We start from the raw sequence: 27,854 nt of genomic DNA, 5'->3' as shown, positions 1-27,854 counted from the left end.
GTATTTGTGGTAGGGGTCATTGGAGTGCTCCCTCCTCTTGGACTTGACCGTGCTCACCAAGATGGCCACAACGATGAAGGCAAACATGCCGATCATCACCGCCAGGTACCAGATGACGTTCCTGAAGTTCTCCTCAGCCAGTGTCTTGTCCAGGGCATTGGCTGCGGCAGACGCATTACGCCTCCAGCTGTCAAGGTAATGACCCAAGGCACTGGTCAGGGAGTCCTCCAGGTGCAGGGTCAGGTTGGACCAATCAGGCATGCTCATCTAAGAGGGACAAGAAAGGTTGTTGTCTTTTTTTCTGGCGATCTGGTGTTGCTTTTTCCAGATGAGGTTGAGACAAATTCCAGTAAACTATGATCTGAAATCTTATCTAATTCAGGTTAGAGAAGTTAATTAACACAGCTACTGTTTACTGCTTACACTCACACAAAACTACAGCCAAGAAGAAGAAAAAGAGTCAACTTCCAAAAATCATGTCAAAACTTAACAAGACATGCATGATAAGAATGGTATTTTTTTGGTTTTTCTATTTTGTGCCAACCTTTTCTCAGGTCTCTGGAGGCCACAGGTGTTGGTCTGGAGATCCAGGTTCCTGGGAGTGAGAACAGAACAGAGTGAGAGAGAGACCAACAGAGCGGAGCTGGTCAGCAAGAATAGTAAACATTAGCTCACCAGCTCACAGGAACACTGCTCATATTTCATTTACATTTTATCTTTCCTGTTTGCCTGAGACAGAAACAGTGCAGTTGTGTGAGTGTGAACGTCTGTGTGTGTGTGTGTGTGTGTGTGTGTGTGTGTGTGTGTGTGAGTGAGAGAGAGAGAGGGGTGGGGGGTGACCTTGAAAATGTTAGGCATACAAAATACATGATATTTTGTCAAGCTGATAAAGAAATGGGAGTGTTGGAAGTCATTCTGACCCTGCCCCGCACACACACACACACACAAATCTTGAACTACCAGATGATAGCACCTAGTGTGGGTCGAGAATAATGTTAACTGGACCTGACTGGTTGGTGGACAATATATTCACCTGTAATTCCCATGTTGCCCACACAGAGGCAGTCCAATACAAGGGAAAAGAGACTAAAGAAAGACTAGTTGGACAGTTTAATTGCAGCTCACACTAGCTGACAGGAACACATTTCACTGCCATACTCATTTTTTGGAGTTACATTTGTTTATTAAAATAAGTGATGATTCTTGCCAATAAATTATAGATGATTTGCTCCGTCAACAAATACTACATTGTTCGTTTTCCAGTTTTGTTAACAACCAAACCAGTATTTGGTTAGGTATGGCACTGAAGTTGGGTCCCGCATTAATGTAACGTGATATTTACTTTATTTACCCCATAAAGAAACAGTCTTTTCGCTCGCCCCCCTCCAGAGACATGAGGGTGCTTAGCAGCAGAACAGCACCCCCCCAGTCAGTAGGGGGTCAGTGTCTTGGCCAAGGACACTTCAGCAGGGTGGGTGCTTGCTGGCTGACATGGTGGCTTGAAATCAGATCCTGTCTTTGAAGGGGCGGTGTCCCGACTGAACCACTGAGCTGGACTTGATCATTCCTGTGAGCTGTGATTCCTAGTTCATACCCAGATCATTTATGTTTCGCTGTGCCGGCTCTTCCCTCTGTATGGATCATGGAAAAATGGAACAAAAATTAACCCAATGATTTAAAAATTGATAATTCAAAGACTCCATTCTGACTTTGTGTGATAGCCAGAATTTTTTTCCCAGACTGCACATTTTAGAGTGGCCTTTTATTGTGACCAGCCCAAGGCACACCTGTGCAATAATCATGCTGTTTAATCAGCATCTTGATATGCCACACCTGTCAGGAGGATGGATTATCTTGGCAAAGGAGAAGTGCTCACTACCATGGATTTAAACAAATTTGTGAACAAAATTTGAGAGAAATAAGCCTTTTGTGTGCATAGAAAAAGTCTTAGATCTTTTATTTCAACTCATGAAAAATGGGAGCAAAAACAAAAGTGTTGTGTTTATATTTTTGTTCAGTATACACATATATATATATACATATATTTATAAACAATACAACATCCCCCTTGGGCAAAACCCACCAGTTGGTGTTTCATGTAAAGAAAAATTTGCACCTGTAGATAGAGTAAGGTGAGATACAAAAATTCAAAGCATATTCTGATCTCCACATTGTCATGTGCTAGGATTTCTCTTACTCTTTCTGATACTCAATTTTCAATATCTGCACTTGAGGTAGTTCTAATCAATTATTAACTTTACTTTTTTTTAATTATTATTCTCAGAAATTTCTTTGCTGACATAGCGTGATGCCAGGAAGTTAGAACACGGTATGTCTGGAAATGAATCGATGCCAAGCAGTACAAGCAGAACATCTGTTAATTTTTAATATAAGAAGAAGAAAGAAAAGCCAGCACTCATAATGGTCTTAAAAAGGGTTTGTCCTACAGTTAGTTGTTGAGAATTAAGAGAATTTGTAGTACTGAGAACGCTTTTGAGGAACAAGCTGCTGAGTTATGTACACGGTTTAGGTCTAAGGGTTATGACAACAGAGTCCTAGATGATTGTCTGCAAAGAGTAAGAAATATTGATAGAAAGAACCTTTTAACTCATAAACCCTCTCCCTCAGGGGACTTCAATATTGTGTGTGCTACCACCTTTTCCCCTGTTTCTCATGAAATTAAAAAGTGCGTCAAGAAGCACTGGCACATCCTATCTAGTGATCCCCATATAGGTCATGTTTTTAAGAATGCTCCTATTTTTGCCCACAAACAAGCTAGGAATTTAAGGGATACACTAGTCAGAGCTGACTGTTACACACGTCCTCAACATTTCTTATCCAATTTACCCAATGGTAATTTCCCATGTTCTAATTGTGTTCAGTGTAATGCCATGATTAGAGGAGAGTCTTTTTTACATCCACACTCTGGCAAAAAGTTTTTTATTAAGAGTAGGATTTCTTGTAGGACGAAGTATGTGGTTTACCTTTTGAAATGCCCATGTGGGATGTGCTATGTTGGTAAAACTAAAAGAGAACTAAAAACCCGGATATCTGAACATAAAAGTTGCATTAGGAATAGGGATGAGAAGTCCTCAGTAGCGAGACACTTTAATTCAGCAGGCCATGACGTGTGTTCCTTGAGGTTCCAAGGTATAGAAGAAGTCAGACCTTTGAAAAGAGGGGGTGATAGAGATAAGACACTTTTGCAGAGAGAGGCGTTTTGGATACATACTTTACAAACTGAACACCCAAAAGGTCTGAACGAAGAACTATTATTAGGGTGTTTTCTCTGTAATTGTCTGAACTTGTATTTGTGAAATAGATATACATTTTTTGGAATACATATTGTACATTTTTTCTTGTTGGTGTATTGATATGTGCTGCACTCATTTCAGTCCTTCTACTTTGTTGTCGGGCTCATATGTATTTGAAAATGTGGAGGGTGGCTATTAATTAGTGGCTCTACTCCTAACTTTAAGGAGAGCCCAGGCCGTTTGGGCAGATTTGCCTGCTGTGACTGCATGTTCTATTGGCCAATTGTACGTGCAGTTGTTTAGTTTCATATGGCTAATATCTTCTGCCTGTACAAGGGAATATTTAGCCTCCCTTCATTTCCATTTTCTGTGTAGAGGATCTGTATTTTGAAATGATAAAAATTTGTGAGATATATGTGCAGAGACATTTAGCTGTATGTTCTATTTTTCTATTCTTATATTATATTTTTCTTGATACTTATTTTTCTTAAGTGTTATGTTTATGCTGTGGATTGTGTATTCCTGGTATCAGTCCGTACTGAGTGGGTGAAGCCGGTACAGTGATTTCTCTTTGACAGTGACTTTTTGATCATGTATTTTTCATATTGATTGAATAATTAATTGAACTGTATGCATATGTGTATTTAAGTGTCACTTCCGCTTTGAGCAACACAACGCTGATGATGGCTTATTGCTGAAACGCGTCTGTCGTTTGTGTTCTATAGCTGCCCATTTAATTAAAAAGACAAAAGGACATTATGAGTGCTGGCTTTTCTTTCTTCATCTATTAATCTTTGGCCGTGCACCTAAGGAGGATTCTTTGATCGAGTTGTGCTCGCACTTCGTTTGGATAATTTTTAAGATAAGGGCACAGTATGCCCAACCCAATTTGTTATCCTCCAGAGATTATGTTTGCAGACAAATTATTCAGAGCAGTAAATTGTCAAATGGAACACCAGACAAATCCTTTGGTTCAGTAAAAGAAGAAATACCATGAAACCACTGAATTTGCAATCAAAGTAGGTAAAAGTACACATTCAATATAATGTATTTCAGAGGTAAAAATAATTTCAGTTTTGAAGCATTATTCTATATTGGTTACACTGAAAGGGATTAGTGGTCTAGTTTTTTCTGATGCTTCAGCTGGCTATCCAAAGTTGAAAAGTTCATCATTTTATGTACAGATCATGTATTTTTCACATTTTCTTAAAAAGTAACTAGTAATTATACATTCTAGAGTACATAAGTTTAGGGTTAGGCTGAGGTCAGGGTTAGGGTTACATATTCTGTGGAAATGTACCAAATAGGTGCATTTCCATTTGCATTAAATATATCTACTTTCCGTCATATGATAGTTGAGAATCAACATTGGTCTTTCCAAACTAAGTGTTACCCATGACCTTGATGACCAAAATGTCAGATATACAGCAATACCTCATGCAGCAACATGTTTCTCCTGGGAACTGCTCTCCCGCCCTCTCCCTTAGGATTATTTAAGCTTGAGCGATGATACAACAGTACTTTTCCATGCATGCAAATGAAACTACAACTGCCAATTTAACTCCCTCTTTCTAGTGCAGGTGTTGATCAGTCATATTATGTTACGCATCCATCTTTGGGTCAACTATGGTGCCATTTGCTTAATATCCAGTGCCACTAGTTTGTCAAGTTTTGGCAGATTTGAATGGATTTGCATGTTCCAAACTGAAAGAGTTCTGAATTTGAACTTGAGAGTTCATCAAGTCTCATAGTTATACTTGTGATATTGAACTCTCCTTCAGTTAGAGGTCATGCCCACACTGTCCAATCACAACTAAACTTCATGTTATGGCTACAACTTGGCTACACTAGAGCACATACCAAATGCCATAAAACTTGGTCAACCCAGTTTCAACATAGCACTTTTTGGCATTTGTGGCATCCCCTATTTGTTGTTTCTAAAATGGGTTGATCCTTTTATGCATCCATAACTCATGCCAAAAAATAGAAGTATTCAGTGGTTCCCCCTGAATTATATTCTTGAGGTGGAAAAGCCTCTGAAACATCACATGACACTAACACTCCATTGAAACCCACACTAATTAATTTTGTTTTCCAAGACACAAACATATATATACAGAAAAATAAGGAATCCACATGAATATTCCTTGCTTGCATCTGTCACTGACAAACAATCTTCAGCATGCTGACCCAAACTTCACAGCCCCATGTAATACACTGACTCAACATTTATCCTGCATGTCACTTAACACCCACACCCTCGCCCACTCCCACAACCACGCTTCACTCCCTCACAGCTACAGTCTGTTTCACAACATTGGCTCACATCTTCCATATCAGCGCCCTCTTTGTCAGCAGTTTACACATGACACTTAAGGGAGGAGCCATGCTGTTGATATGTCAAAGATCAAGAATGCCATTCCCCGGAAGGTTTGACCCAATAGAGCATGAAGGTAAAAGGCCTTACTAAGTAAGATGTGTGCTTCATTGAGTCTCATGCATTCCCATGTCCCTAGACAGTCTATTCGTCCTGCTGTTATTCCTAAGGGAGGTAAATATTTCCCTTTGCCATTGAAGCCTTATTCCATGGATTACCGCCAGAATCCCAGGCATGCCGCCATAGTTTAGTTGGGGTTGTGTGTGGGGAATGACAGGAATGCATTGACTGTGTTTGCTGTATATCTGAAAGGTCACACCACATTCCCTACATGGTTGCTTCCGTTCTGTCACCCCAATAAATGGGAATTACATTGACATGTTTACGTTTTTCAATTGACTGATTAGCTGACAGCTCACTGACTGGGTTCAGAAAAGACCAAACAGGTATTACTCATGATTTGAGAAAAACAAACTTAATAAACTCTGTTTTTTTGTAACATTTTACATGCATTTTTTCAGATGTTCTTTTCCAGCAAAGCATGAAAAACTGAGTGATAGTGAAGGAGGGATACATCATCTGACTCAAGGACACTTTAACAGGACACATGGTTGTTGGTGGGCACTCATTGGTTGTTGCAGGGATCAAGCCTGCGACTTTTCATTTGCAGGATGGCCTCACTGACTACTAGGCCACCCTTCCACCATGTTATTCATAAGATAATTAATTACATAATTAATGAGAATACAGAAAACACAATGAAATGATCTGTTATTAAGCACATCAGTACCCTTATCAGATGTGTATTGTGACTCCTTCTCCTTCTTTGTTTTGTCCATGGTAACACAATGTCAGTGAAGCAATGCAAGGCTGTGGTGTTTCAGTGGGTGTCACAGATCACACTGATAGAGCTGCACATTGATGGTTCCTAATCAGTTTCTTCCTCAATTAAATGAGTGATCCATACAGCATCAACATCCTACTGTTTCACAGTAAGAGCTACAGACCGGAGGAATGACCTTCCTGTACTGACTTCTCTCATCTGATTTACAGTTATCTCCATGAGAGAGAGAGAGCAGCAGGCCTTTCCCCCCACAACCCCCCTCCAATGAGCTGCCTGGACAACTGCAAGACATTTGGACACCTGCCTAACCATCACTGTCTAACCCAGCTGTGATGTGATTGGTACTTTTGTTGCTGCCTCCCTGTTGTCAGAACCAGACCTTGATTGTATTCCTGTCCTCCCTCTCAGGGGCATCTCCGTGACAACCAGTCACAACTTCAGAGCAGCTGGCATCTTACCCTGCACAGAGCGTAAATCTAAGACTGATATATTGTTACGCTACAGGGGGTATTATAATATTCTGCTGAGATATGTAATCTGTGAATCTTAATGCAAACCATTAAGCAATTTTTGGACAGGTCATATTTTTGCATCAACTTTGCAAGCCCACATAATAGTCACATTATAAATGTTTTTGCATATTATATTGTGATTGACAGCACTGAATGCATACAGCCAAAATCATCACATCTAATAGTATGATTATGCCAACATGGTGAGGCCATTTGGATAATTTGTTTCAGACTATTGTTCTTGTTTTCACTGTCGAAAATTGACAATGAACAAAGCAAGGCCTGAATGCTAGTACTTTTCCACAAGGACAATATCGTTAGTTTCCTTTCGGGAAAGAGGGAGTGTGTGAGTTGGAGAGGGGTTGGTGGAGGACAAAGTGAAGTGTGCAAAAGAAGGGGGCTGATCAGAGAAACCAAAACTCCAAACCAATATCAGTTACCAGGCTATCAAACTCAAAGTGCGTTTTGAATCCAGGTACGGCCTCTCTCCTCTTACTGCAATGATGTGACATAACACTGACACAGCAGTGGGAGCTCAAATGCCACCCTGCAGCTGGAGACCATTAGAGGAGACCACAAGCTCAACTAGGGGGGATTTTGTAAATTGTCAAGCCAAGTTGACATGAGAGCAACCTTTTGCTCAGATAAATGCTGAATCATTCACCCTCCTTTGAGTGAATGATTCACCAGGCACCAGCATTAACTGTATCTTGCTGCAGCGGTAAATACCACGTTACAGGTTTGCTCACCCTCACACAATAGCGATCAAATGAAGTAGTTGTCAGTGAGGATTTCACTGATAGTATTACTCTCAATGTCACTTATTTACCTGCTTTAGCCAAGGCACTGCTGGCTCATAACTGACTTAGAAGTCAGGAAAAAGAAATGATTTGCACAATATATTTCCTCCAGTCCTAATCAAAGACCAGGATGTTGAAATTGTGTCTTCCTATAAATATCAGGGAGTGCACATAAGATAAACAGCTTGATTGGAAATTTGACACTAACGCTGTCCAAAAAAAGGCACAATAGGAAATTACAGGCATTCAGTGTGAGCAAGAAGACCCTGGGAATGTTCCACCAAAATAGTGTAGCCATATTGTAGTTCTGTTTTCTGCTGTAGGATGGCTTTATCAATGCAGATGATGGAAACAGAGTCACCTCTGAGGCACTAGAGGATAGCACTGAACAGAGAATAAAGAAGAAGACAAGTAATTCTCGAAGACACTGATCATCCTCTGCATTGTTTCTACAGTGAGTAAAAAGTGTCTTCAGTGAATCAATCCCGGAGTATTTCCTCAACCTGTACTAATACTTTTTATACTGATTGTGTGTACATATTATTTTCTCTTTTCTTTCTCTTTAATTTTGTATTTCTATATTGTTTGAATGCTGGTGGGCAACAACAATTTCCCTTCTGGGATTATTAAAGTATTCATTCATTCATTCATATACAGTATACTGCACACTGGCCCATTGGACTTTGAAACTATAGAAAGTTTTTGGGCGGTTGGGAGACAGAGGACAAGAGTAGATGTCTGGGGCTAAAGTGTAACAAGTGGAGATTTGTGGGACACTGATCCTGCCTTCTTGATTGGTTGCATCTTGTGTATTAACCAGTCCTCTCTTGCCTCTGAGCAGATTAATTAAAGGCCTAGCTGGGGTTTATGCAACCCAGGGGAACATTAACAGAAAGCCCCCAAGATACATGGCAAACATTGATTTGGAGGGTTATTTTGTTAATACTACTTAGGCCCTTACAGTATGGATTCCTTCTTACTTCTTCCAATTTTATGCAGTGTCAGCAACACTTCAGATCAACCACCTAGTGGAGTCCACAACTAATCTGTCAAGGAAGAAAAATGATAATTCAAACACCTCACATTTTTATTATAATGGATGTACCACAATCATTTATTGTTGGACTAAAAATAGAAAAAAGAATGTATCCAGTCTGATACTCATATGCCAGTTACAGAATATCCATCTACCTGTTGTCAGTGATGGCACATTTCAAGTCAGCACACTGAAAGTACACAGCACATCAAATAAATGATACAATCTTTAATTATAAATGTACCCATTATAAACCAGTGCTGTGTAGAAGCATGTGCTCTCAAACTGTCCAACTGTTAAGTCTTTCTCATTTCACTTTTACATGTAGAATGAAAACGCATTTGCCTTTTCGTTTCCACAGAAACTTTATTAAGTTTTAATCTCTAAAAATAAAATCCATAAAAATAGCAATGTATTTTCTCTCAAAAAGGAAACAAAAGTTTTAAAGCTCTTCTGCACACACCGATCATCATCATTATTTATGCCTGATATTCATAAAGGTGAACCTGCCACATTGTGACACTGACCTTCTGGACTGAGGTCATTCATGTTTCCCTGTCCAATTCCACAATACAATCCACAAAGTCTGCTTTGTTTCTTCTGTCTTGTGTGGACTGGGGGGAGAATGTTGATGTTTGGATACCTACACTGCGGGAGGGGAACCGATAAAGTAATGACATCAATGCAGAAGGCCGGCAACTTTGTGCACCTGGCCAAATTATCCTTGATATTGTTATGAGTAAGCTCATCCAGTGACGTGCGTCTGAAATGTCATTTCAACTGCACTGCATGGTGGTCTGTTGATATGCAGCTCAAGATTAGCTGAAAATATACTACACAGCTAAGCTAGCTGATTTATCACATGGATTTAAACAGGTGTGGTATTGACTGCACAACATTTTCAGGACGAGAAACTGAACTCTTTTTTACTCGTTTGTTTTTTTGCTTTAGCATTGCACACTAAGACACATTTGGTAAGAAGAGGTTTATAAAAGATGAATTTGAAATAAGTTTAAAAGACAGTTCAGCACAGCAGTGTACAAAATACACAATAACACACACAGTAGATACGAATATATAAGAAATGTATATTGTTGGTAATCCAATGAGCCCTGAAATATATTGAACAACCTATTAACGCAACGTAACTTCACAAGCAAATTTTTCAAAAGATGATGAACATCATGAACATAAAATGTGCATAAAACATGACTTGATACAGAATCATGAGAATCGGTATTTGTGGCTTTTTGTTAGGTACAATAATAGTGCATAAAAAATTGTATGTTGGTTCTGAAATGCAACATGTTATAGAGACACATAGAAACGATCAAACCAAACACAGTAGCAGAAGATGTAATTTATAAACTAAAAAAACAGTAATATAGCTCCAGATGTGACTGGTATTTGGTCAACAACAGTGAACACTACTCACTGAACAGCCAATCAAAATGGTCATTAAGGTACTATATTAAGTTACGCTATTTCTGCTAATGGATGGAAAGAAATTCATTTTGAGCAAGGGTGCCAACATGACATGAGCAACATCGAGTCTTGTGCTTTATTCATTCCATTTTCCTTGCTCTAAAAAAGTAGTTTCTAAATACCAGATACATAGGCTTGACAAAATGTTATGCCATTACTGATATAATGCCTCTCCAATAGGCTAAATCTATTCAATTTGATGAATAGGCCTATTAATCACCAAAAACATCATAATGGTCATATGCAGAGAAGCACTGCTTCTTAGCACTTCCAGTTGCACTGAGAAATGAGATGCAGGGTGAATATCTACGAGTAAAGGCTTGTTTTAGAAACTTCATAATGGCCCCATATAAGAGAGAGGCTTGGATATCATTTCCCCATATTCTCTCTAGAGAAGTACTTGACACTAAATAGCTACTTTGCTAACCACTTTAAAATTACATGTAAGCGCACTATAAAACTTAGAGACAAATCATATACTTGAAGGGCTACTGATATTATGCTGTAATAATCACAGTACAGTGGGAGAAACTTGTATAAAACAGTCACGACCTATAACCGAAAAGTAATTTATGATTTACTACAGAGACATTAAGATTGATTGATTTATGCTACACCTGAAAATTATGGTAACATTTAATCACAGAATACATTTGTTATTCACCATACAAAAACAAAAAAAGTGCATATGTCAAAGAAGGCCAATATTAAATTCACTTAGAGTACAACAATTCTAAAAATCCCAGCAGATATTAATGCAGGATTAACAATAAGCGCTATACAAAATTGTCATTAAGGAATACTTTTTCTTTTTTTAAATGGTGGAGAAGCTTCTATCATTTAGAAAAATGATTAGAATAAGCTTAGAATCCCTGTTAGAAAGCTGCAATAACCAACTGTAAATATTACAGACCTCTGAAAATTCAACTGTGCCTTTGTAACAGCCTCCACTCTCAAAACAACTTCCACCCACATACAAACCCCACACCAACCCCCTTTAGTTGGAAACTACAGCGAGAAATAAACATACATGAAGATGCCCAAAGAGCAGACGAGTACCAGGCCCACGTTAAGAAGTAGTTTGACTCTAGGTGGCTCATACAGCATCTCTGCAATGACTCTTTCCTCCTCCAGCATTGTTGGCTGGGTGTTCTGTGCTTCGTCCTTATACCCACAAAACCAGTCCAGCAATCGGAGACATCTGCCACTCTCCCTGTTACCATGGCAGCCTTCCTCTGCTCTGATCTCCACCTTTCCACTACCAGCTTGTTCTCCTGGGGTGGTTGCTGGGGATGTCTCTGTGCTAGGCGTCGCTGGGTCATGGTCAGAGGATGGGACCAGGAGTTTGACGTCCGCCCCATCCACACATCTCTTGTTTCGGACATCTGGAGGCATGTCTTTATGGAGGCTTGCATTGCCCGTACACTGGCTGTTCTCAGTCAGCCTGTATACTTCCTCTCGGTCTTTCAGGGGAATCTTTTCAACGTTGCGCAGCCCCCATAATGTGGTGGTGCGAACCCGCTCTTTGTCTGGTGGAGAGGTGCAGAGACTGACCACCACCGCCACCAGCCCTGAAATCCAGAACAGCCCGGTAGCCACATACATGTAGTGAACACGAGTGATGAACGCAGGCCTATCATCTGGCTGGTCACAGCGAGGCTGACGGTAGGAAAATGCCAGGATCAAGCGGATAGTACCTAGTGTTAAACCCGTCATGCCGCCCCAGAATGCACCTTTCTCATTACACCGCTTCCAGAAGACACCTAGCAGGAAGAGGGCAGCAATGGGGGGAGTCAGGTAGCCAGCAACTTCCTGTATGTAGAGGTACGTCTGTCCTCCCTGCATTTCAACAATGACGGGGACCCAGGCAATGCTAATTACCACCATGACCACCACAAACAGACGGCCCACAAGCAGCAGCTCCCGCTGGGATGCCCCCCGCCGAGCACTCTTGTAGATATCCAGAGTGAAGATGGTGCTTGCACTGTTGAAGATAGAGTCCAGATCACTCATCAGGGCAGCGATCATGACCGCCATCATCAGGCCCCTCAGTCCCACGGGCATCACAGACATGACCAGGCGCGGGTAGGCGATGTTTGAGCAGCCCGCCTGAGAACCGCACACAGCCAAGCAGTGCTCCGGCCCGATGCAGGCTATCTCGTCTGTGAACAGGATACGAGAGATCATACCTGGAATGATGATGATAAACATGGGCAGGATCTTGAGTAATCCAGCCATGAGTGTAGAGCCCTTAGCGTGAGCAATGTTCTTTGCTGCGAGTACTCTCTGAACAATGACCTGGTCTGCACACCAGTACCAAATGGAAGCCGGGGTTTGGCCAAGGAGGAAGCCTGGCCAGGGGATGTCCTCATCCAGAGGATCTCGAAGGATGTGCAGCGAGTTTGGCTTGGGCTCAATGCGGCAGGAGGGAGAATAGGAGAAGTTTCCACTGGCCAATATAGCAGATACATTGGGAACCGCCTGCATGTACTTAGTCCTGACGCCCTCCAGCCCCCCGACCTTGACTAGGCTGATTATGGTTAAGGTGAGGGCTCCACCAATCATCAACACTGCCTGAAGGGCGTCAGTGTACATTACTGCCACCAATCCCCCAGTGACAGTGAGCAGTGCAGTCATACTGATAAGCAAGATTATGGACAGATAAAGGTTCCACCCCAGTGACTCCTGAATGAAGAGGGCTCCAGCATACAAGTCCACAGAGAGCTTGGTAAAGATGTAAAGCAGCACAGACAAGGCAGCAAAGTAAACCTTCAGCCTGTTGCCTCCAAAGCGTTTGGACAGGTACTCGGGCATGGTGTAGACCCCCGAGTGGATATACACAGGGATGAACACCCAGCCAAGCAGCTGCAGTAGTAGAAGTGCATTAAATTCCCACGCTCCTACAGCATAGCCACTTGCTGCTCCTGACCCGGCCAGGCCAATGAAATGTTCACTGCCAATGTTGCTCACAAAGAGTGACGCGCCGATCACCATCCATGTCATGGAGCGTCCAGCCAGGAAGTAGCCACTTACCGTGCTGCGATTGGCCTTCCACATGGCAAAGAACCCGATGCCTAGCACCAGGACAAAATACAGCGCTACCACAGCAACGTCAACTGCCTCCAATCCAGGAGCCATTTTTAATGATTACTTTAACAGCCTCAGAAAGTTCACAACAATGAAAAGCCTTACAAAAAGGACTAGAAAGAGTAAGAGTGTAATGGGTTTAATAAATAAATAGAGCAATGGAAATGCTCTTCCTTGGTTTGCTGTCTGGATGGAAGCTGTAGTATCCACTGTCAGGTCAAATTCACTAGGGTGTGCTCTGGGGTGGGGGGGGTGGAATCCACCGGTACTGAGGTTGTTCTAGTTTTAGAGGAGGATGCTGCAGGCCTCTGGTCTAGAAAAGCCTACAGTTAACATTCCTGCAAGACAGCAAAGACAAAGAAAAAGAGCTGATTAGAGCCTTAATTTGAGTGAGAAAAAATCCACACCCATCAACACAAATGCTAGGCTGTTTACAATAGCCTGTCTGAAAAACAGGCAAATATGATCTGGATGAAATAAAAGAAACACAAAGATAGGTTTAACAATGAATTTATTGAAACGAGTCAAATTAAATATCATTTCAATGTCCACACACATTTAATTAGATCACAAATTTAACAACTGATGAAATGAGACATAGCAGCATATAGCCCACCTGAAGATTAACAAGATTGCTGATTTGATTTAGTTTAGCAACTGCAACATTTTCCCAGTGCTAATAGCTGGGTTTTAGCCTGCCAATAACTTTCCATCTTAATCTGTTAAATCTTTTTCAACCACAAAAAAACTAAAGCCATGTCACTGTAAGAACTTCAAAGCAAGCGTAATAGCATTATGTAAGAAATCATAAAGCTCATCAAAAAGAGTCAAGAAGGAACAAAAACCATGTAGGCTAGGACTGCACAGGCACATTACCTAACAAGTGTGGCCCAATTCAAAATCATAATTTCATATAAAACCATACAGTTCTTCAAAATGCTAAGCATGCCTAGATGCAGGCAGGCGAATCCAGCTTCCTTTACCCTTGAAATCTGGAAAATGTTATCTAAAGTGCATCTCTTAAAAAATGTTGTCCTTCACTGTGATGCATTCAGGCCACATGAAAAAATAAAAAATAAAAAATATAGCCGTAAGCGGCCATGAAAGGGGTTCAAGCCTTTTCTGAACGGTACTGATGTCACAAAAAAAGCATCAGTGGTTCTGAGGACATCGTCCAAATATATCCCTTGATATATCTGCCAAGGTTCGTGATCATTGAACAAACGGGTGTGGAGTTATGGCCATTTTTGTGTTAGGCCACGCCCATTTTTGGCGTTTGTGGTGCCCCCTTCTAGTCGAATCGCACAAAATTCAGTGCACACGTCAGAAATACCATTCCAGACTAAGATGAGAAGTTTGGGACCAATTTTGCAAATGGGCTTTGATTTACGAGCTATTACATGGTTATTACACCATAGGCTCCGCCCACTTACACCAATGACGACAAAACGTATGATTTTGACTAATACAACCTCCCTGAAAATGTGTACCACATGACAAGCAATTTCGTCATCTGGATTAGGATTTCGCCTACAGTTTTTTGGCATTTGTGGCACCCCCTACTGTTCAAGCTTAAAACAGCTTTGCACACATGGTAATTGATGATATCTGAACAAGTTCACCCAGTTTGGTGATGATTGGGCAATTGATCATGAAGTTATAACAATTTAGCTGACAGGCCACGCCCTCTCACAAATTAACAAATTTATATCTTCAAAACGACAGTAGATATCAACAACCTTGTAACAACTTTTAATGTGATTAGTCTGTAAATGCTACAGACCGATTTTGGTGGTGATCGGTCAAACGGTGTGGGAGGGGATGTTAAAAATGTGTTTTTCAAAACTTTCAAAATATCTCAAAAACTTTCTTGAGGATCCAAATGGCAAAGTTGTAGAGTATGGTCAGCTGGACATGTGTACCAAGTTTTGTGTAAATCGGACCAACAGTGTGGAAGTTATGGCCTTTAAAGTAAAATTATAGTTAGCGGGGGTGCTAACTATAATTTTCAGGCCGATTGGGTAAATATTTGTTGAGCTGGTAATGGGTCATAGTATCTGTTTATTTGTTTATTTGTTAGGATCCCCATTAGCTTTGCCCTAAACCACAGCTTGTCTTCCTGGGGTCCACATTTAAAAACATACATTAAACATTACAGTCACCACAAATGGCAAACATAAACATAAGACATTGTTGAAAAAATAACATTAATATGTATGAGTAAAACTTACACTGATGACTCTCTCCATGTTCCTAGGTGTTTCCTTATTTGCTTTTTAAACATTGATTTCTGTCATTGGGCCAAATTTGATGTCTCTGCGATAAACCAACTCACGGGAATTTGCGCCAAAGTGGATGAACAATAATAATAAACCAGCACAAAAACAATAGGGTTTCAGCCCTACAGGCTTGAACCCCTAATAAACCGGCACCAAAACAATAGGGTTTCAGCCCTACGGGCTTTAACTCCTAATAAATGAGCAGAGATGTGAATCTTCACTGGCCTCACGATTCGATTATGATTCAGAGGGGTACGATGCGATTATAAAACGATTATCGATGCATCTTGATGATTTCTATACATGATTTATTTTTTCTCACTGTGTGACAACTTGCTACTTTTAAAACATAGCATACCGGTATTTGTAATGATCCATAATTAAAATAAACAGTTGAATTTACTAAATGTATCTGTTTATTTTAATTATGGATCATTACAAATACCGGTATGCTATGTTTGATGCAAACTCCTCACCTTTCGGCGAAATTTGCCGGTTTGAGATCAAAATAGGTCACCTACGAGATTCGTGTAGATCCGAGGGGAATTTTTTTTTTTAGGGGGAGGGGGTCGGTCGGGTTGATCGGGTTAGATGCAGAATTGGTTAACTGAGATTAAACAGACTGAGAACCGAGTTATTTCCTTCACCTCAGAGTTGGTTTAAGTTGTTTAAGTGCTGCAGTGTGTATTGGTCAGCCGGTCTCATTGTTTGTTCCTGATCGCTGCTCCGCTCTGCTAACGTTAGTCTCTGAATGACGGCGGAGAAAGTTCACAATATACTTCACGTTCATCTCGCAAAGGTAATTATTGAGTCATTAAATCAAAAAATGCTTGCAACCGCTGCCACCTTTTTTGAAGATGAACTACAAAAAACATGGATGTATTGACAAGATAACTCTAGCGTGTGCGCGCTGTAGACTGTCCGGGTGCTGCACTGCCCTCGCAGTTGAGTTCCGCCTTTTCCGTTCCGTCAACATCACGTTATTAACTAACATTTAGAAAATCGATTTTTGACATTTGTGAATCGATTCAGAATCGTCCACGTCCGCATCGCGGATGAGTGAACATTACATTACCTAATCACACTGAGAAAAGGAGTACGTGCATTAGAGTGTACATTATTTACTAACCATAATCATAACAAATTTACACCAGATTTTTCTGGGATATTATTTTAAAAATCAATGACAGCAACTGATCCGTTACACATTGTTTTGACTAAGGCTGTACTTAAAACCTAGCTTAAAACCCAAATTAGAGATAAAAAAAAAAGGTTTATACTTTCATGAACACAAACTAGAATAATTCAAATTCAGTGGATACCCAGTCAGATGAATCTAATTATTGCCCTACTTCAATAGAAAGTTGTATGGATTGTGATCTGTGAATATGTTTTACATCAACAGTCACACACACAACCATCCATTTGCATTCTTGGGGTTTCAGACTGCCATGCATAGTAGAAAAAACCCACGCCTTAATCTTCACTGCCATGCCTTATGCATTACCACCCCTCTCACTAAAAGAAGCCTTTGTTTTTGTTTTACCATCTCATCATCAAGGACTATGACCCACATGCTCACCATAAACTTCCCAAGAGACCGTTGCTCAGAAACACAGCCATGTCATTCAATAGACTAATACAATTTTACTGACAAAGTTATAAAAACTGTGGGATTCAAACATAATCACTACCATCCCAGTATGCCAGACATACTTTTACATAGAATTCGCTTGGCCCATTGTAAAACTAAAAACATGGTGCACCCAGAGGGACGCCTAGCCTGGGCTAATCCTTATTATTGGATTTTAAAAAACAGGTCAACAGGTGGAACCCCCTCTTTTTCCCCCTTCCAGCAATGAGCTATTGTCCTCAGCATAGGCGACAATTAGGTTAATTCAGTAGAGATGAAATTGGAGCACTGCTGCAAGAGAGCCACCTTAATCTGAGAGTCGATCAGGTACACTAAAGGCAGATGAAGGTGTCAAGGCAGCCGACAGCCTAATACTGTACCTGCCATGAGGTGACAAGTATGAAGGGATAGGATGGGAGTCAGTTCACTAAACCCCAACATATGGCAAAGTCCCTGCATTTAATCGCCACATCATGCATCACACAGCATCAATTGCCACAAAAATTTCAAAACCAACAATATTGACCAAATTTCTCAGTATGCCTAGAACAGATACAATTTTGGATGACGTAGCCTTCAAGATATTTGATCAATATGATATTTTTTTTAGATTTAGGTCACTAAACTATCATGCACAGACCCACGCAGTTTAGAAGGAAAGCTCTTGAATGCTCTGCAGATATGGCGTTTAAATAGATTTCTGGCCATTTGTGCTTGATCTTTGCTCTCCATTATAATGGTTATGAGATACCCAATTGTCGCCGATGATGGAACAATAATAAACAAAAGCATTGTGCTCAGTTGTCCGATGTGATTGACAGCTTGTGACTGTGTCTTTCTGAATACAAAGGAGACCAACGTGAAGCATGCAGCCTAGCACACGGCTGCAGGAAATTTCTAGAACAGTATAGTGATTAATTCAGGCGGCTGCGAGAGATGCGCATCTTCAAGGGGCGTGCATTTCTGAATATTAGCTGCTAGTCACATTATCTTAGCTTTCCTCAAGGGTTAATCTTTTTTGGGGGAAACGTCACATTTAACATTACAGCTGCAGCCAAGTCCAACACAGGATGTTACTCGGCCGATTCCTCTATATGGAAGATTTGCGCCAGCTGCAGAATGTACCGTTCCAGTCTCACCAGTCATCGTCTGTTTTCAGCTAAAATAGTCCTGGATAACTGACAAACATTACCGAAAACACCGCTTTAAAATCCAAGCATTACCCAAGTAACCGCCAAGACACTGGCTAAATTCACTCACCGGTTCCATTGCTTAACTAGAGATGAACACGAAAGATTTTATCTTGCTTTCTAGTGTTAGCATACGAGCTAAATAAGCTAAACAACTTACAACTTACAAGCCCCACAGGCGAGATGTGGATGAAAAGTGCCTTCGTGGCGACCCGTCTCTCCGGCGCAGTCCTTCCTTGTGCCACACCGTGCTGCTCCGGGATATTTTTTAACGTTTGACACCCCGTAAACTACATTCACAACACATTCACTAACCGATAGCAAATCCTGCCTCTCATGCTTATAGGCAGCAGATCAATCCACGCCCCACACGTGTTAAATACCAGTGACGTTTTGGATACAAAAACGCCCACTGGGAATTGTTCTAATTATGCCAAAGTATTGTTTTGACCTGCGTTTTAAGCCCCAGGCCCTCAAACATGGAGATAGTGGTCTTTCAGCCAACCTAACCCACTTAGTTGCCCCATCTTTGTAATTGTGGAATAGAGTTTACCCAGTTTTTTTATAGGGCTGGCATAAATCACAGTCAGAATAAATCACATAACTGATGGAAGTTAAATGAGGATATAGGGTCTTCTAAGGTAAAAAAAAAAAAAAAATGCATTATTAATAAAACAAATAAAATAAAATGAATGTTTGTTTATATTGGTGGTTGTTTGCCTTATAATGATCATCAACTTAAGATCAGAGTTTAACAATTGTTTTATATTTCCTGCTACATCTCTGCTTATGAACTTATATTTCCAAGTAGTGCATCCTGTCTAAATTGAAACTTGATGATGCAGATGACAAGGCGAGTCTGTCATAATATTTTTCTGTGAGCTGATGCAACATGCTGCAAACTATAAACCTTTATCTGGCTGATTACAGGACTCTTAATTCTAATCTGATTTATAGGGTGAAGCATCCGGAGGCAATCTGGAAACAGTGAACTGCTGCATCTTTGAACTTTAGAAATACAGGGTTTTTCAAGGACGTTTTTCTTTTCACTTTAGGATATTCTAACATTTTTCTGACAGTCTTCCTCAAATGGAATTTAATCCTTTCTGCCAATAAGTAATGAAGCCCATGAGAGTTATAAAGTTATGCAGGCTCTATTACAAGCAACACATGTTTTGAATTTTCATTTTAGAAGTGTCCTGGCTGGCACCCTCAAAGCTTTTTCATTTGAAGGCATGAGGCTGATGATCAAGAGTGTCATTCAAGATTCCTGGGAGGAAACACCACCTAATAATAGTAGCTATTGTGCCATCATATGTGGTTGCTACATAATGCTACTTATTGAAAAGCTTATGCTGTTCTCTCCCAAAACAGAAACCATGTGATATGAATTATGTGAGAAAATACTAATCTGCAACTTTCACCAGTCAACACATCCTCTCAGTCAACACATCCTCCCACAAAGAGTCTGGACAACATGCAATATTTTGATCTATGTGTGTTCATATAGTCATATAGTCATAACGATTCATGATTAGTTAGTGTGTGTGTGTGTGTGTGTGTTATCATAGTCATAAAGATTATTAATTTGTTAGAAATAAAGGCCAATATGGGTGACTGCAGACAAAACATCCTCCAAGACAGACAGAGGATGGCCATGGAGTAAATTTCCATTCACTCCTCTAGAAAAAATAACTTGGAAATTTCCACTTCACAAAAAACTCCATATCCCAGAAAGCCTCTCTTCTGTGTTACGTATTACTTGAGCGACACGTTGACCCTACACCGTCGCAGGGGAAAATGGCAGCATTGAGCCGGGGCTGCAAGTATGAATTGATTTGTTTTTATTGGAGCGCTGTGCGCACGGTTTTCTGCATTTGATTTGAAAAGCTCCATTACTTTACATTTTGCACATATACAGCAATGTTTTTTATGTTTATGTGTTTAATGTTAATGTGTTTATCTAGCCAGACGTTTCTCACACGAACTTATGAACTTGACATTAACAAACATGTTCAGTTAACTAGGACAACTAGCTGGTGAGCTCTGCTGCTGCTGGCACATTACATTAGGTACTGTGACCCATTCACTGGTAAAGACGCAGTGGCAAGAGTGTTTGTTCTAGTTTGGTAGAGACTTGATGACAACTACAACTATCATAGCTAGGAAGAGCTATGTGTGTTTTCTATTGGGTTGGAAACGTTTGAAATGCTGCTGTGTCGAAAAGTAAAAGGCCTATCATGCATGCCACGAACCCTAAGCTAAATTGCCCAAAATTGAGGGTGAAAAAATGATGCATTTCGAGATCATTCGTCTCTCTGTTCTCACTAGCCATTTTGAGGAAAATTTGGAGCAACTGTTGAAGAGCTACTGTGAAGTTTCAATGCCTTGGTCATTTTGGAAACATTTTGTTTGTGTGTTTCCAAGAGGAACCCTTGCTAAGATTAATTTAAATGTAAGTCCCCCAACTGTAAAGTATCTCCTAATGACATCATGGTTCTGTTTTGATGAGTGATATTTATTGGAGAACATTTGTGGCTCGCCCCTGCAGTCTGAGGAAGAGGCCTCATTACTGCCTGGATAGAGCACACTTGCTGTAAGAGACATTTATCCATTTGTTTGCTTTGGTGTTTGTTTTTGGTGTAATACACTTTTTGTACAGCCAGGTGGCGGCTACCTGTAATGGGACTGCATTTATACAGGAAGGGTAATGCAGCCAGGTGTGCATGCCGAGTGAGGCATACAGTTTATTGGCCGTGGCCGTGGCGTCTACAGGTAGTGTAGCAGTAGCTCAAGTTTGGTTAGGCTACCTAACTGTGTGAGTAATGATGTTTACCTGGATGCAAGAAACTTTGTAAATATTCCTGAGCAATAAATGAAGCAGCAAAAGTAAAGTAACATCTGGACATTGTAAATGGTTTGTGCGCTACACAGCCGATGCCTACGGCACGCGTCAGTTAATTTCGCCGACATGCAGCAATATATTGACTTATTGGAAAGCCACTATATTAAAAAGCCATATTAAATAGTACAGAGGTTTGCCAGAACAGACATGCACAATAGCAAGATATATAGTAAGTTACAGGGGCTGGCTCAAGGCCACATTATCATTACATTACTAGACAATGCAGTGCTGGAAGTTTACCCTCTTATTCTCCACAGGTGCGTCGGTTCAGCACATCAGCCATCCGGCTGACAGCCAAGCTTGTCAAGGTAAAGGATGACAGAAAATCTCTTCCAGACTCAACAAGATTTTGAAATACTTGGATGAGACCTTTTGTCCGAGACAAACATAGAGACATTGATACTAGGAGCTTTTGGCCAGCCTTTCTCATCATTTTGTTTTGTGGAAATAAAACAAATGGGACTTTCTACAGGTTTGACACTAGACAAGACCGCTCAACTTTGTCACACACTATCCAGCCTCATTTTGGTGAACTAATTAGAAATGTATAATATTCCCAACTGTTGTGACATTGAGACACTAGATGTTGGTTGGTTGCTACATTGCCACATAAACCTGACTGATGAGAACATACTGGATTTGATGGGCTATCAGACTGCCACAAGTCCACAGATTAGGTCAATTGTTTGTCCCACTTGTCAAAACTTGTTTGAAACTTTTCAGGTGTTACAAAACAGCCATGTTTCTCCACCAATCTCAGTGCATTACTTCAAAGCAGAAAGTGCTTTGTGTTGAGCATCCCTAGTGGACTGTGTGTGACCGAACTAGCACCTTATTATAGCATACCCCCTATTTATTATTGATGTGTTCGCATGGTCGGTGACACTTTATAGATCGGTGTGCATGTTTACAGCCTACTCACTTTGTTCCTTCTTCAGCTGCCCATTCAGGTTTATGGGGTGGAGGGCCGCTACGCCACCACTCTGTTCTCTGCTGCCAGCAAACAGAAAAAGCTGAACCAAGTGGAACAGGAGCTGGCACAAGTATCTGTGAGTAATTTTCAGCTGTATTCTTCTGTCATTTGGTGGCCTGTTTTCTCTTGCCATCCTCTGTCTCATCTTTCAGTGACCAGCCCCCTTGGTGTTGATTATATTTCATGGTGAGCTACATGAGCTTCATGCCAAATTACCAAATTGGTTCAAGACTGCTCAGCAACTCAGAAATGTTGCATCACCATCTAGCAGAAAACAACATTTACACTGTTGCAGATAAAATTGTTAAGTTAAATGTTTTTTTTTTAAATGTTTTTACAATAGCGGGAGTTGACCATCGCTCCACCTCTAATTGGATTTGTTATTATTTGTTACAAAAATGACTTCTTCTCAAGAACCTATCAACATATCAGCTAGAATTAGAATAGGCTTAATTGAGGATTTCCTACATCAGCATCACATCATACGGTAAGTAAGCCAGTGTGTGTCCTATGCTTTTTTGCCTTGTATATATGCCTTGGCAAACAACTAAGCCACTTCACACATGGCTGGAAAAACAGATCCACAGCAATATCAGTGGAAGAACAACCAGTTATTTGTTGATGTGTTTTTTTTGTGGTTATGCTCAAGCTGTGACCATGGCTTCTTGTACACTTCCTTTAACGATCTGTCTTCTCTTTACTTTCAGGCTCTGATAAAAGTCCCGAAGCTGTCCAGTATTGTGATGAACCCCCATGTCAAACGCAGCCTCAAACAAAAGACCTTCATTGATACTTTGAGCAAAGAGAGACTCTCCCCATCACCATTAACCTCATCAGTGAGTTACAAAATATAACAAAGTTGTATTTTCTTGTGGCCTTCTGTACAGCCTGTAAGCTAGAACAATCAAATGCACAACATTAAGAAGGCACCACAGGATGCAGTTGACTGAAAGTTTAAAAATGTACATAAGACTGGGTATGTTGAGCTTCATAGCATTTTGAGTGATGTATTTCTTAATGCTTGAGGACTAGATCAAGCATTGTGGTGAACTATAGTAGAAAAATGAACTGAAAAGAACAGATATAGGACTCACGGGTCAATAAGGGGAAAAAAGGATAGTAGCTGGCAGTTTTAGGAATTTTGGAGCAGAGAAAAAAGGCAACATCTTAGGTTTCAGAACTTTTGTCTTAACTTGCCAGCAGAATTTTCCCCCACTGCATGGGTCATCTCGGCCAAAATAACAAAACCATATGCAAATAGGCTTTAACAGTGGTTTTCACTCATGTGCCACCAAGGTTCAACAGTTTGCAGGTTATATTTAATTCTTTCTGACTGCCAGAGGCAGTGCGTGACACCGAACACTACCCCAGCTGATTTCACATATTGGCACACCTTCAACCAGAGGAGGGAACTAATCAGTGAAATCTGCTTTTGGAGCCATGCAGGAGGGCTCTCTGCACTCTCACTGTCATCCCAGGTGAAATGGAGGATAGCTTCCTGGCAAATCAAGTTAGACAGCATTCTGTTGGGCTGTAAAGGAGCATACGCCCTTACCTAGGCAGAGGGCCCCCTCTGAAGCGTGTTGTAAAGGATGATGGGAGTTCCAGTATTTCTTCTTTTTAAATTTGGATACAGACCATGGTGTCTTGTGCATTTTGTTTTGGATTTTGCCCTTTTAGTGCTGGATCTGGACTTTGATGATTAGCCAGATTTTGAATTATCATTATTTTGTGTTGTGTTTAATTTGCTGTAGTTGTTCTATTAGTTTTTATTCTGATCTTTTAACCATACAATTTGTGAGTGCAATCGGCAGCGCCTAGCTTCATCTTCCCACTTTCTGAAAGCACTTTCACGCCGCTCCACCCCTCTGACACCCAGAAGAGTGGACTCTGGAAAAAACAATGTGAAGCGAAACTGAAAGTAAACAAACTTATTACCAATGAAATATTGTGTAATAATTTGGAACTTAAATGGAAAAATGACAAAAAAATAAGGTCAAGTATTGGGTGTAGGCGAGTGTAGGGGACTTTTCATCCGATTTATGAGGATGTGTATGCAGCTTCCTCACAGGGTCCAGTTCCAACAGTCACTGGGTAGCAAAAACAAAAAAGACAAATGCTGGCTAACATGAACCAATATATCGGTCCTTACTTAGAACATTCAGGATTGGAATGGGGGAAAATGAGAGAATGGAGATGTTTTTCAGGATGTTTAATATGTTGATTATATTCTCTCACATTGCTCAGTTTGATCAGGTCAGAAATTCTGTTTGGTGGAAATTTGAGCTAACTTGTGATGTGCACTTATTTCTTCACTTTCTCAATGTGTTCTGTCCCATAATTGTTAATGATGTACACAAACCCAGTTTAGTTATTTTCTCACATTATGGTATACCTGTCAATGTCCCCAAAACACTCAGAATAACCCAGTTATTATTTAACTAAATAAAGTTTAGTTATTTCCCTATGAACAACACAATTCAAAATATTGGATTGCACAACACAGTGACATAAACTGTGTTTTCAAGCTGAACTGAACTTACGGGAAAGAGCAATAGTTTCATATGAAGAGACAAATGTGGGAGTAGAATATGAGGATAAGATAGAAAAACAAGTCCGGTTTAGGGATTGGGCAGACATATAAATAATACATGGGGGAACAGTGGAATGCTGAAGTTTACTGGAACACGACACTGGTCCGCATGTGGAACTGGTTATCAAGATTAATTTGGTGAAAAATATACTGAAGAGGAACTATCATAGGAGTGCAAAACTAATGAGAGAAACTAAGATCATTAAGCAACACATATGCTGTAGCCTCCTAGGTGTCACCACGCACCTTTGCTTGTACAGTTCAGTACAGGGTCAACATAGCTACTTAACATAGCTGCTGTTTTACCAATGCCTTCAGTTCTCAGTGAGTTGGGTGTTTGATTCCTCGTGACCTCATTGTTAATAGCCATGTAGTATTAAGCACTGCCTTTGGCAAGTCAGAAGGAATGAGGTAGGAGGGTTATGGGTGTAACGACATTGTATGAATTCTGGGTGATCACCCTCTGTCACTCAGAATTTTGGTGAGGAGATTCTGTAGGGACAAACTTCTGGATGACGGGGGTTTATGTATGGGGAAGCGCATTGCTATCATATGTACTCGACCTGCACAAGCACAAGAGGGATAATATCCATTGTTCAGCATTACCTCTGACAATCATCCAGAATACAAAGAACCATAGCGAAATCACTACACACTACACCAGCTGATTTCACTGATTAGCACAACTTCAACCAGAAAGGGAGAACTAATCAGTGAAATCAGCTGGTGTAGTGTTTGGTTGGAATGATAATCTGCATACCCATTGGCCTCAGTAGCACATGATTGAAAACCACTGGGCTATAACCCTAGTCTTTATACATTTCTCATGTATTTTTTAGTCAACTATATCAGGGCTGTCAGGAAACAAAACTCATTGTTCCTCCTCCCTCCAGTCCAACTTGGTTTGGGCTGATTAGAAACTGTAGTGTGGAGTTAGGCAGCACTCATGTTACATCTGCTGCTCTGGATCTGTCCATGGTGCATGTGATTGGCTATTTGTTACAAACCCCGCCTCTTTCATGTGAACCTGCTCATATCTGGACAGGTAAATCCTAGGATGACAGAGCCAGTTAATAACCAGCTACGTGAGACTGGTTATCCAGGATCGCCAGTGTTAGGTTTTGTGAAGCCAGCTAACGCAAAGATAGCCTGACTATGGTGAACTCGCTTCATGAGACAGGGCACCGGAAGGGTGTCGCACCTTGGAACAAAGCAAAGTTTAAGGAACTGAATCTAAACAAACTTGTTACCAATGAAATATTTTGTAATAACAACCAGCTGGCTCAGGAATGTGACAAAGATGGGCGTCAGCACAAAAAAAGGTTCAACAAAAGATTTACTGAGTAACCTATAAATTAACTTCAGAAAAATCTGAATGAATGGATGAGTCAGCAAAGGCAGCTGTATGGAGTGCATGGATGCCTGAAATAGTGCCTGTTGTGGGAGTGTTGAACGGTGTGAAATAATACCTAAACCAGTCTTTCTCAACACAGTCCTCAAGTCCCCCCTTGAGGCGTCACACTAAAGAAATATTTAAACTGTCTCAACTTATCAAGTGTGTGTCATGTCAAGTGTTGGTAGTTAACTGGGGTAGTGTGGTGAGTGTAGAGGACTTTTCATCTGATTTATGAAGTGTATGCAGCTCCCTCACAGGGTCCAGTTGCAACGATCATTGGGTAGCAAAAGTTGCCTGTCTTAATAACTCACAGTTATTACTCAAAGAACTTTGAAGGCCAAACAAAAAAATGTGGTCATATCTAATATGAACAAATATACCTGTCTTTACTTGGAACATTCAGGATTGGAGTGGGAAAACACTCATGTAATTGAAGAGTCACAAGTTAAAGACAGTCATGCTGTCTTCTGTTTGTCTTTAGTGCTGTCCTGCCTCACAACTCTTTTTCATTCTGTTGACTTTAGATGCTTATCTCAAGGGAAGAGAGACAAATTGTTGATCTACAGTTGTTCATGACAGCATGTTCAAAATATGATTAAATCTGTGCTCCCAGTATACCACTTCGTAATCACATCATGTCACCCTCAGATGTGTTGTCAGAGAACGGGCGTCTGACGCTGACTCCTGATGTCATCGGTGCATTTGGCAAAATGATGAGTGCTCATCGAGGAGAGGTCATCTGCTCTGTCACTACTGCACAGGTAAGTAACTGCGCATGTCATGTAAATAATGCTTATCAATGTAAGGGCCGTAACAGTTGGAGTTTTGGCACTGAAAAATTTAGAAATGTTTGCATCCCTCCCCTCAGCCGCTGGATGAGGCTAACGTGGCAGATTTGAAGGTCGCTCTGAATGGATTCCTGGTAAAGGGAGAGACTCTGAAATTAGAGACTAAGGTGAGCACATTTTTCAAGTCACACTGAAACGAAAACTAAAGTATAGTTGTTGTGACAACTGTTACTGTCATGCTATATACTGTTTGGCAATTTCTGTCATGCATTGTCATTTCTATGATTCCCCAGGATGACTCCTCCATCCTGGGCGGGATGATTGTCAGTATTGGTGATAAGTATGTGGACATGTCCACCAAGACCAAGATCCAGAAACTGACCAAGATCATCAGAGGCAGTTGAAGTCAAACCTCCTGGCCCAGACTGATACCACCAGAGAGCTGGATGTATTTATTTTTTTTTATATGGATGTTCCTCCAGAGGCACCACCAAATTCCCATCTAGTTTTGTTCATAATAAAATATTCTGTGACATACAGCGTGTGTGTGTGCTCCATCAGGATATTGCCAACGACTTTCAAATGAGGGCTGTGCATGTCTTGATTAATTAATTTGTATTGCTATTTTTTGAAGTAGTGTCATTGGCCATATTTTCTTAAGCTGTACTAGGGCAGATTCAAAAAAAGGTTTTGCAGAATACA

General features: G+C 40.6%; 2 protein-coding genes and 1 pseudogene across 3 annotated transcripts; 1 reads left to right on the top strand and 2 right to left on the bottom strand.

Annotated features, from left to right (window-relative positions):
- Positions 1 to 3: 3 nt before the first annotated feature.
- On the bottom strand, positions 4 to 18,749 carry LOC139642998 (potassium voltage-gated channel subfamily E member 2-like; the record flags this gene model as incomplete). Its single annotated transcript, XM_071518110.1, has 3 exons — positions 18,665 to 18,749; positions 545 to 595; positions 4 to 267 (listed from the first exon to the last, which is right to left on the bottom strand). A coding segment is annotated over exon 3 (264 nt), but the record flags the coding sequence as incomplete, so codon positions are not given.
- Positions 8,913 to 18,802, bottom strand: slc5a3b (solute carrier family 5 member 3b). 2 transcript variants are annotated; one of them, XM_071518086.1, is made up of 2 exons: positions 18,665 to 18,802; positions 8,913 to 13,733 (listed from the first exon to the last, which is right to left on the bottom strand). In XM_071518086.1, the coding sequence occupies exon 2, from the start codon at positions 13,444 to 13,446 to the stop codon at positions 11,317 to 11,319; it is 2,130 nt and encodes a 709-aa protein (XP_071374187.1). In that variant the 5' UTR covers positions 13,447 to 13,733; positions 18,665 to 18,802; the 3' UTR covers positions 8,913 to 11,316. The 2 variants fall into 2 exon arrangements, with proteins under 2 accessions (XP_071374187.1, XP_071374188.1); XM_071518087.1 differs by having other exon boundaries at positions 18,658 to 18,800.
- Positions 18,803 to 20,275: 1,473 nt separating this feature from the next.
- LOC139642985 (ATP synthase subunit O, mitochondrial-like) lies at positions 20,276 to 27,683 on the top strand (annotated as a pseudogene).
- Positions 27,684 to 27,854: the final 171 nt, after the last annotated feature.

Source organism: Centroberyx affinis, unplaced genomic scaffold, assembly GCF_046629955.1.
Source record: "Centroberyx affinis isolate AG114_WGS23_722 - 3 ecotype Tasmania unplaced genomic scaffold, CSIRO-AGI_Caff_v1 ptg000550l_1, whole genome shotgun sequence".
NCBI lineage: Eukaryota > Metazoa > Chordata > Actinopteri > Beryciformes > Berycidae > Centroberyx > Centroberyx affinis.
This window is presented reverse-complemented; position numbering and strand designations above follow the sequence as displayed.

Excerpts from the sequence above, each read along its gene's own strand:
- slc5a3b (XM_071518086.1), bottom strand. The coding sequence starts at position 13,446 with ATGGCTCCTGGATTGGAGGCAGTTGACGTTGCTGTGGTAGCGCTGTAT.